The sequence below is a fragment of the Asterias amurensis genome, chromosome 7 (genome assembly GCF_032118995.1).
Source record: "Asterias amurensis chromosome 7, ASM3211899v1".
Taxonomy (NCBI): domain Eukaryota; kingdom Metazoa; phylum Echinodermata; class Asteroidea; order Forcipulatida; family Asteriidae; genus Asterias; species Asterias amurensis.
Window position 1 is genome coordinate 21,037,938 of NC_092654.1, and position 11,445 is coordinate 21,049,382.

The following is an 11,445-nucleotide window of genomic DNA, read 5'->3' on the forward strand; positions in this document are numbered from 1 at the left end:
AACTTGAGGTCTCGAAATCAACTATCTAAACGCACACAACTTTGTGTGACTAGGGTGTTTTTTCTTTCATTATTATCTCGCAAGTTCGATGACCGATTGAGCTCAAATTTTCACAGGTTTATTTTACCAATAGTGTCCACTGCCTTTAATAATAATATGTAGAATATTACTTTTGGTTTTACCTATATACAACAATGTGTGTCAGCACTGTACACTAAGTACTTTAACAAGCTCTGTGAAAAAAATCAAAGGCATACTACTCGGTGCAAATATGTAGGTTATTTAGCCCTTTATCAAACCTTGGCCCAATTTCATAGAGCTGCAAAAAGTAGCCAACCACAACAAAATTATTCTTATCAGAATAAGGTTACCAGCCAAAGTACCATCCACATGTACAATTTGTGACTGGTATACTGTTTATTTTTGCTTAATGGTTTACAAGGTGTTGTGGTGCAACATGCAGCCAAGTAAACCAAGAACACCGGGCAAACCCCTTTTCTTTGAGATAAGTGCACTAGCGAGCTTTACACAACACACAGGTTTTACACAAGTGTCACAACACGGACTCATATCCACACTCTGCTGATCAGATACACAGAGATTGAGTCTGGTGCTCTTAATCGCACGGCCATGACACGCCAAGTTCTTGGCTCTTAACTGATACAATCAAAATCAACTTTTTCTATTTAAAATACAGTCATGTTTGTTTTCAATATTGCTCTACATGTATATCTTATACATGTACACCCTTCCTTACAAAATAACACAACAGTGATCACAATCAAACACAATGTTTCTTGAATATGACAGCAGCATGCAACACTTCAGCTGATTTATTTCTTTGTTGTTGAAAATTATAGACCCATAGGAGTACCATCTATAGACAATGTGACCTGTTTACATTCAAACCGCCCTCTGTTGACCAAACACTGTATACGAAATGTTTCGCCGGGCAAAAAGATTCGAGTCATGGTAAGATTACACTTTCTAGCTGGCTGCCAAAACACAAAGGTATGCGCGCGAATCATGTTATGGTTTTCGAGTGACGTCAGAGGTCACATCGTTTATTCTTTTGGTGTTTGTCACAAACCAGTATTGTCACTTGGTGTAACCCAACCTATGCATCAAGAAAAAAACAGTACAGATTTTGGCTCAATAAATCATCAATTTTTTTAAAAGAAAAACAGTCATGTTTCATCGAATTGTGTGCTTTCAGATGCCCGACAAAGGCTTCATGCCAGAAGTGTTCCTCAAATTCAAATTTGAGTGTGAAATTTCCTTTTTTCTAAAACTGCATTGTTTCAAAGAAAGTCGATTCTGAAAATGTTTTATAAATTATTATCAACAGCTCTCCAGTGCTTGTTACCAAGTAATTTTTTAATTACCAGTTGTGTCATTTGCCTTTAATTGCATCTATAAAGTTGCTTGTCTGACCTCTACATGTAAAGCTAATGGCTTCTTCAATGTATACTGCATGCAGCATATCTGCAGTTGGCAAAAGGATTTAATCAAACAATTTATAAATAAATTTAGGTACTCTTTGTAGATATCTTGACAAGCAGAAAATTTAATAAGCAAATATTTTCGAAATCTTACCATTAAAAGATTAAATGCTATAATATATTTATAAGAATATATTTAACTAACATACAGACAGGCACTCCAAGAATGTGAATATTTTTCTCTTCATAAAATAAAACAATTTTGTAATATTTCAGTTCATTTCATTTAAGAAATAATTATGAGTTATCAGACAAGAAGTTTTTCCAAAATGTGGATTTTTAATGGTGTGTAAAAGAGGTTCTTGATAGATCTTTGGTTTGTTACAAAAACTTGAAATAGGCACTAAGATGAGGTATTCCATAAGTAGTAGAAAAGAAACCAAAGACTAAGCACTGTGGCTTTCAGATATTTTTTCAAAAAAATGTGTCCCATCTGTGGTGGCCAAACCATGAATTAATTTCTGTCCATTTTGTTGTGGTTTATTACTTGATATTTGAAATAAAGTCATTTTGTCTTTCTTCAACCAAATTTATTTTAAAAACATTACCCAGTCAGTTTCCCTGTGGTCTAATACGTGAATTTTCTAAACAACTCAAAGAATTCCCTTCAGTTTATCTCAACCACTGAGTTATGGATAGCTCATTTGGTAGAGCTAATCCGGAGATCACAGGTTCAAATCCTGCTCTAGATTTTTCTTTGTACAACCAAATTCATTAAAACATTACCCAGTCAGTTTTCCATGTGGTCACTTCTGCTTGATTTTTTTTTGTAAACAACTCAAAGAATTTCCTTTAGTTTATCTTAAAGCCATTATACACTTTCGGTACAGAAAAAAAAGAACGATAGTTCACAGATTTACAAATAACTTACAGGGTTTACAGAAGGTAATGGTGAAAGACTTCTCTTGAAATATTGTTCCATGAAATGCTTTACTTTTTGAGAAAACATTGAAAGAATATAAATTCTCGTTAGCGAGAATTACGGATTTATTTTAAACACATGTCAGACACGGCGAAACGCGCGGCAACAAGAGTGGGTTTTCCCACTATTTTCTCCCGACTTCGATGACCGATTGAGCCTAAATTTTCACAGGTTTGTTATTTTACATACAAGTTGTGATACACGAAGTGAGGGGACTTGGACAACACTGTTTACCGAAAGTGTATAATGGCTTTAACCACTGAAAGATGGATAATTCAGTTGGTAAAGCGCTTGTTTCTTCATCAGGAGGTCACAGGTTCTAGTCTTATCATTGTTCTTTGTACAACCAAACTTATGACTTGTTCAGTTTCCTGTTGGTCTATTGCTTGAATTTGTGTACAACACCACTCATTTCCTCCATTCTTAACCACTAAGAGATGCTAACATGACCTTGTATTCCTGGATGAACTTTGCCTCTTCCTCCAGTGTGAGGTCCAAATAATCTTCTTCATGGTCAGGAATGTCAGGGGCGATGTCGGCGATGGCCTTCCGCTGTTCATCTGTCAGCTCCTCATCTGAAGAAGATGGATCCGTTTGACTTGTAGACGCTCTTGATGAATCTATAAAATTACGTCAGGAAAGGGAAAATAATTTCCATAATATAAAATAAATTAAAGTTAGATAAAGACAAAGAGGAAAAAGACAAAATTGTGATAACACCATGTGATGAAGACGTCTTAATAATAATAACTACTTCTTATAAATTAGCGCATTTTGCAATAATGCATCAAAGTGCTTTATATAAGTGCCCTGGTCATAGCGCCAATAATATTTCTTAAATCTTTCTCAGCTCCCTGGGGAGTATACAATATTGAGCTGGCGTGGCGTCTAAGGCTTTTTCATTCAAAATATCAATCTTTACCCTCGCAGGGTGAAGAGAAGCAATTATAGTAAAGCATCTTGCTCGTGACCCACACTCTTAACCACTGGCCAAGACACCCAATACAGCAAGTTATAAAAGACGATGTTTTTTTTGTGTATGCAACTTTGAATTACCTGAGGAGGGGGTCGCAGCTTGTGGAGGCAACATTCCTCCGTTTGACAGAAGAACTTCCACAGCTTTCCCGACATTACCATGGTAACGAAACAAAGCAAGTTGTGCCACATCCCGGTTGAAGCCAAGCTCACTAACCTGTAACAAAATTAGATTTCAAACATAAGTAAATTGTCAAATTAACATCTCTATATCTATTGTATTTAAAAACACTGACTACAACACGACCCAAAATTTGAAAAGATACAAAACTTGAACACTCTAAGTATTTCTGATGAAGCCCTGCCATAGGCCCGGTTCATACTTCCTTGGAACGCGAATGCGAAGTGATTGTTGACGTCACAAAATTCTCAACGAATAATCGCAGCAGTTAAGCTCTGCTGAACTCACTTGCGAATATCGCTGCGAAAGGATAATTGTGGCGCCATATTCACTTCGCATTCGCAGAAGTACGAGTTGGGCTTTTAGTCACTTGTGACATTCTGGCTGTATCCAAATTGGCGGCTACAGCTATGGATACGTCTGTGATAACAATTTCATATACTTCAACACATGACAGCCTGTTTCATGATAACAGTTGTAAAGCGAAAAGGCAGAAGGCAATAGTGTTGAATTATGCGGTACCAATGATATTATGACTAGGCTTCCTATTGAGGCAATCAAGTGTCACTGCTCATGTTAATTGCTGGTCAGTGGTAAATTACAGGTCGACTAAATGTACGCACTCGAACATGCTCATTGCTTACCTGGGCAATCATCTCATCTGTAACTTGACCTTGCCACGGCCTCTCATCCGTATCCATCAAGGTCAATAGGTCAGGGTGTTCCTGCATGACCTCTAGAGCTCGATGGAGGTCATTGTTGGTCTGCTTCAGGGAAGAGACCACGGCGGTCTTTGGGAATCCCATAGAGATGAGGGTGTGGTAGATCTCCGCCTTGACCCTGAAGAATTTTAATAGGAGTCAATCAGACATGATATTTGTTCTATGGAAAAAGTATGGATATTCTATTGAGTACATGTACATGTACATGGGCTGACCTACATGTAAACATGGTGTGTGCTTTAATAGACTTTCCATCAACACTTTTCAGCAGGATGTTGGCCCCAGTGACACTGGGGAGATGAGGATCCTACTGGACAGGGAAAAGTGGAGGGCTGCGACCAAGTCCCGAGTTGGTGTAGGATAGACTCCGCCCTCGCATCATCATCATAATCAGGCTATTTAGTAATAATTTTACTAATTTGTCCAAGGGCAAACAAAATCACAGTGTGAAAAAAATCATGCAGGTCCCATGAAATCATTCTGCATAATGGGGTGTCGTGGCCGAGCGCATAAGAGCACCAAATTCAAGCTCTGGTGATTCTGTTCAGTGGAGTGTGGGTTTGAACCCCGGTCGTGACACTTGTGTGCCTGAGCAAGACACTTCACTACAATTGCTTCTCTCTACCCAGATGTAAATGGGTACCTGTGAGGGCAGAGTTGGTTCTTGTGATTGATTAGCCTTGATTGTGCTACATATTTGGCGGCACAGGCTGTATACTCCACAGGGAGCTGAGATGGTGTAAGGAATGATTTAAGGCCCAGTGACCAGGGGTAATAATGTTGAAGCGCCATGAGCGTCACTGCATGACGGACCTGATATAAGAAGCCACTATTATTATTATTATTATTATAACTCCTAATTAAAAAGACACATAATCCTATCCATTCATACCATTCTCCATTTGCCGTCTTCCCTAGTCTCTTTTCCAGCCGTCTTTTCTTCTGTTTCTGTTTCTCCTTCTCTTGGATCTCTTTTCTCCTCTCCCTTTGCTCAGTTATGTTAGTTACAGCCAACGAGACACTGCCATGAGCGGCTCGTAAACCAAGCCTAGCCTCACGGACATCGAACCCCATTGAAATTACTTGCATGAGTTTATCCTCATCCACTTGTAGAGATGCTAGTATACCCTCAGCCTGTTGATATTAAAGAAATGGAATGTCATCTGTGAACAGCAAAAATTATAGCAAGACAATGGGAAACTTTAGACTATCTGCCAATCACCAAGAGAGGGCGCTCTTCACCAGGTAGTGTCAACAACTTAGGAATAGGAGAAGCATGAGTGACGGTCACTGACAGCAAATACCTTGTGTTTTGCGTATATTTGATATTGTATTTTAGATTTAGCCAAACTGTATTTTGTTTTTCATAACACATTACCAGCATAAACCAAACTGCTCTGGAGCAGAACGTACTGGACACGAGTTCCCCAAGGATAACAAGCGGTGTGCTTGAGTTTTTGGGAGTGTTTCTTGTAGGGTGATTAGCAAAAATTTCAAAATGCTGACCTACCAAAGATTAGTTGTATGACAATGTATCTGATTTAATTTTCAAGAGGCTGAGAGACTTCTAAATATTTTTTGAGTATTTTTGAATTTTTAGCATTTACCATTGTTTGCTATAAGAGTTGTGCACCCTTACCTGGTAGGTCAGCTGCCCTCTAGTGGCAGATCTTTCAAAAAGTCTCACATTGGGGGGGGGGGGGGGCAGGGTACACTACACCTGTCACTTGTAAAAAATAGTTTAGTTACCATTCCGTTTCATTTATTCGGGTTGTGAAGCCAAGTATTCTCAGAAACGGGAACTTAATCATTGTATGTCCTAGCCAAGAACCCAATGGAGAGAAGACAAGGAAGGAAATTTCAGTTTTAGATGTGGGAGGAAATCCCTAGATAATTATTTCAGGGAAAACCAACGCAGTCAGGTATAGGGACTGAAAACCCAATCCACATAGTGCCCCTGGTGTGATTCGAACCAGAGTCCTAGAGCTGGGAGGCTAGGAAATATACCAGTATGCCAACTCTACCACCAAGGGCCTGGTGCCCCACTTTTTGCTTAGCATATATTTACTAAGCAGTATTTGCTGCTTTTAAGCAGCTCTTTGAAATTGGGCCTAGATTGTCTATCGGAACTACACCAAGGGTCATACCTTCTGTAATAGTTCAAGAGATTTATTCCTCTCTTGTTGATAAAATGCTAGGATGCCTTGCAGTAGATACAGACGAACGTATAACGCCAACTCTTGGGTGTTTTGACCTTTAAGACTAGTCAGCCGTTGAAGGTCGTCGCCATAGCTACGTCTGAAACAATCTTCACATCTTTTCAGCTTGGCTTCTAAGTATTGAATAATGAAAAGGCAAATCAGTTATTATAAAACAATGCAACTCAAAAACTGTTGAGTGTCAAATAATTTTATGATACACCTTTTGAAGAACATTTGGTTTGAATGCTAGATTTTCATCTTTAATTTTCTGAGAAAATGAGCTGAAATGAGCTAACTTACCTGCATCAGGCAGTTCATTCATGTTTTGAAGGCACAGGTAACACCACACAATGTCAAGACAAAGAACAGCGAAATTGTCAACGGTATTCAAGATCTCTGATCGGCACTGACTGAAAAATAATCATTCCAGAATAATCTATAAGAAAGCTTTTACTTCATGAAACAAATCATAAGATTTGATGCCAGGAAATGTTTGTTATTGGACTTTGACAAATAAAATGTCCACTCCACAATCAAAGGTATTTTACATGAATGGTTGTATGACTATATTTATTTGTACTTAGCTTGATTTAGTGCAAAGTTTTTTAAACTTTAAATTCAAATCAGTTCCTTCTGAAACTCTAATTTGTACATTAAATACTCGCTTCTTATTTTGATTTGACAAAGACAACATATTTGTTGTTGACTTTTTGAAAATTTAAATAAACAACGAAAACTTAAACAGACCTAAAGGCTTTCTCAGCTTCCAATAAAATCAGCAATGCTTCTCCGTATTGCTTTCTCTTCAGACACGCCTTTCCTTTCTCGTTCAGTGTGAGGGCGACAGACAACGCTTCTCGTTCATCATCAGGTATATCTATCGGTTTACCAGTTTGGTCTGCAATCTGAAGGAAGTAGCGCTCTCTACTGCCGCTACTCCCACCTGTTAAAATTAAAAGAAATCAATTAGATTCATGATTGACAATGGTTATGGTAATTAATTTGTGGGTTAATTACTGTAGGTGTACACTGATAAAGAAGAACTGGTTGGAGTTAAAAATAATTATGTACTTCTCCCAGAACTTAAGTTGACACTGTCACTCTTAAATCTTTACTGATAGATTTTTTCGCAGGTCACTGTACCATAATTGTTTTCATGAACGTGGTTGGAGAAAATTTTGAAACCAATCTTTAGTGAAGATACGTTCAAAGTGTTTGTGTGCCAAGGAATTTATGTGAAAAATTATCATGACACCTACCATCTTTCCTCTTTGCCAAAATTGCTGCAGCCTCTTTGGTCTTGATGAGATTGGTGGCTTGCTTCTCTCGTCCCCTCGCTTCGATCTCCGTCTCTGATAGACAGATGACCATCACCTGAGAGCCATGTCGGACATGTTGGCTGTGAATGGAAGCTGCATCTTGAAGAACAGAGCCGCAACTTATGAGCTTTAAATGATCTTCTGGTATCCCGCTCCTCTCTGCGATTCTATCAAATTGGAACGCATTTTGTTTAAAATTATTGAATTCTTGGCAATTTGAGACACATTCACAGGCCTTGATTTTCGAAGGGGCACAGCAGTTTTCCTCAGGTAAGGGGCAATTCTATGGAGAAAGTGTCAGTTTGTTTTGGAACCTTGCAGAGGTAAAAGGTCAAAGTTTCGTGTAAATGTTCCCCAAAAAATACTAAGACATCGAAATTACGTATTTTTGACTTTAAAACATCTTAAAAAGGGCGCCCTCACTATTGTTATTAATTATTTGATACAGATCTTTGAAAAGGGCGACCTCACTATGACAGTGAAAAATGAATAATAATTATTAGGTATGTATAGGCGGTACGTCGTCGAACTCATCAACACACGACAAGGATCGGGATTTATTTTAATTTCCCGAGTTTGCAACCGTGGCAGATCGAGCGTTTTCAACCAGGTGCCGAGTTTGTAGTTGTGCATGTGCCGAGTATGTGGGTGCCGAGTTTGCAAGGTGCCGAGGTTGTGGGTGCCGAGTTTGAGAGGTGCCGAGTTTGCTGGTGTCGAGTTTGCAAGGTGCCGAAGTGTCCGGTATTCGGTAAAAGCACAGCACTGCAAAAGCACAGGGCATCATCGCAATTGCTGTGGGTGCCATTGGTTGTTTCAAGGCCTGCATTCAGACAAATTGCAACATTCTGAAGTCTATAATTGTCATAACAGTCCATCCCCATAGAATCCATTCATCCTCTTAATGTGGTAGCATGTAGCCATGGCAACCAAACATTACACTCTCCAACCCATTCAGGAAATCATTTACTCCTAGGAGACATCAATCAGGCAGCAATTTTCTTAAGCGTGAAAACATACACAAAATATTGCTTATATATATACAGAAACTGGTTACCAGCCAAAATTCCATCAAGTTTACATTGTTGCAACTGGTGCCTGACTCTTTTTTTTTTGGCTAAGCAAAGGAATTTGCTTTGTAGCAGTATTTTCTGCCTAACTTTGTGATATCGGACCCCAGTTAGCAATTTCTACATTTATTCATTTTACATAACAACTAACCTTATTTCATGTCATAAAAAGCAAAATTTGTACTCACTTTTGTTTAAGATCTTTGCCAGTGATTTCCAGCTCGGTCTGAAGATCAAAAGTCTTCTTCTCTGTGGTTGTTTGTCCTCCTGGGATATTGCCAGTTAATTTAACCATCAATGTTGCCTCTTGTAGACGTCTTGTGGCAAGTTTAGCCAGGGTGTGTAAGCGTAGACTCTCTAGAGTCTCTTCCACAACTTGCCTTGGGAGATTCAATTCTGAAGCGTAGCGCTCGAGAAGTACCTTAAAAAGAAATAGAAGAAGTAATTTAAAAAATCGGCAGCCTAACAACTCTTGTTAATGTTCTTGGCTTTTTGTCACTGATACATCTTTTGATTTTTGGGATTAAACAAAGAATTGACTACAGTGTGATTCGAACCAACGACCTCCGGATTAACGTGCTGGCACTCTACCTGAGTTATTAAGCCCTATATAGGCGGTCTCCTTGAGTATCTTTTGAAAGAAAAGTTTGCTAAAGAAAATATTTTCACTTCAAATATAAAATCTAGTTTGCCTGGCAGTTCTGGTAAAGAAGCTTTTGGTTGTGTATCTTTATGTTAAACTGTCGGAATGACAAACAATTATAGGTCAACCAACCATAAGAAGTACTGTTTTGAAGAGAAAAAGATGAAATCAGCTCCTCAGCTGAAATGTTGCATGCCTGCTATTCTATACAGAAACCTCCTCCAGCTAATCGCACATTGATTGAAGCTCAAACTAGCAGGTGCATGCAGACAAAACTCTTTACAAACTCATTACATACCTCTGGATAGACGCCTTTTGAAGTAGCGCCCTTTTCTGTGTACGGAGGAGCCCATAACTTTATTTTCTCTGCAATCAATTTCTGACGAATAACTTGAGTAGCTTCGTCATCATTGGTGGGGGAACTGCTTGCCATGGCTTAATGTCTGGTTTTAAACACTGCTTAAAGCCATTGGACACTTTCGGTACAGAAAAAAAGAAAAAAGTTCACAGATTTACAAATAACTTACAGGTTTACAGAAGGTAATGGTGAAAGACTTCTCTTGAAATATTATTCCATGAAATGCTTTACTTTTTGAGAAAACATTAAAACAATACCAATTCTCGATATCGAGAATTACGGATTTATTTTAAACACATGTCATGGACTCATGACAAGACACAGCGAAGCGTGCGGATACAAGGGGGTTTTTTCTCCTGACTCCGATGACCGATTGAGCCTAAATTTTCACAGGTTTGCTATTTTATATAGAAGTTGTGATACACGAAGTGTGGGCCTTGGACACTTCTGTTTACCGAAAGTGTCCATTGGCTTGAATACAAAATGACAAAAAGAACAAGAAAAAAAGGAAATAAAAATAACTAATAAAACAACAATAAAAATCGAACAACCTGCTGAAATAGAAACTTAAAACCCCCCAATAAATTTAGGATAAACTTAGCTTAGAAACCTGTGCTTATATATGACAAAAATATGTATTTCAAATTCTGCATTGCTATTACCGACCTTTTGTCAAATTAGTTTACAATTTCTTTGCAATTTTTGTTATCTTAAAATTTGTTGATCACGAAATTTGATGGAACTTCTTTTAAGGCAGCATTTTAGGCTGACTGTTCTGCAAATCAATCCGAGAAAGAGAAATAATTATGATACTGCTTCACTGGTCTAATTTGGTGTGCCTTATTTTATAGGAAAATGAGGAACAGTTATTGTAACTTTAATTTATTTGTTTACAAATATTTTTTTAATTAAACAGGTCTATTGCAAAACACTTTGTCACTCTGTATTGACTATTGTATAAAATAAGGATTGTGTCCTTACTCTATGCTAATTTTGGTAACTAATAGTACTAAATAGAACAACCATCAGATTATCTTCTTTTCCTTTTAAGAAGACATCAATCAACTCAAGAAAATTGCTTCTCTTTTTTAGTCTAAAAACTCTAAGATTAAGAAGTTCTAAATCTAAAATTTTAAAAACAACTCAAAAAAAAAACAAAAAAACTTATAAAAACAGTCGTCTGTTACACAAATGTCAGTATTCCAGTCAATGCAATAAATGCGGGACCGTGACTGTTTCCTGTTGGATTCTAAAATGTTTATGACATTTCTGTTCATGTATTTGGACAACGTCAAGCTATTTAGTTCGATTTTAAGTCACATAAATATCGGCTAAAAATATTTAAAAGTTCATACCTTAATTCCCGATGATAGGTTCTCTGTGGTTGCAAAACAAGTGCTAAAATCGTTGCACAACCAAAAGCAATGACATTCTTCAAAAACAACAGCGTAATGTCAAGTACGATTAAGTGTACGTAAACCCTTGAATCCCTTCCTCCATGCGTAAACAGAGCATCGACTTCAGTCCGAAAAATTCCGTGCTAGAATGAAACTAA

The 11,445-nt window shown here is 37.9% G+C and overlaps 1 protein-coding gene across 1 annotated transcript; it reads right to left on the reverse strand.

Annotated features, from left to right (window-relative positions):
- Positions 1-203: 203 nt before the first annotated feature.
- LOC139940006 (NEDD8 ultimate buster 1-like) lies at positions 204-11,392 on the reverse strand. Its single transcript, XM_071936200.1, has 11 exons — positions 11,246-11,392; positions 9,831-10,008; positions 9,078-9,310; positions 7,763-7,989; positions 7,251-7,446; positions 6,804-6,913; positions 6,450-6,634; positions 5,195-5,436; positions 4,225-4,420; positions 3,481-3,616; positions 204-3,044 (listed from the first exon to the last, which is right to left on the reverse strand). The coding sequence occupies exons 2-11, from the start codon at positions 9,963-9,965 to the stop codon at positions 2,848-2,850; spliced, it is 1,857 nt and encodes a 618-aa protein (XP_071792301.1). The 5' UTR covers positions 9,966-10,008; positions 11,246-11,392; the 3' UTR covers positions 204-2,847.
- Positions 11,393-11,445: the final 53 nt, after the last annotated feature.

What these genes read in the sequence shown, in the direction of transcription:
- LOC139940006 (XM_071936200.1), bottom strand. Translation starts at nt 9,965, where the DNA reads ATGGCAAGCAGTTCCCCCACCAATGATGACGAAGCTACTCAAGTTATT. An exon ending in GGCAAAGATCTTAAACAAAA is followed by an intron (nt 7,990 to 9,077) that starts GTGAGTACAAAT and finishes CCAATTTGATAG; the next exon opens with AATCGCAGAGAGGAGCGGGA. An exon ending in TTTGGCAAAGAGGAAAGATG is followed by an intron (nt 7,447 to 7,762) that starts GTAGGTGTCATG and finishes TAATTTTAACAG; the next exon opens with GTGGGAGTAGCGGCAGTAGA.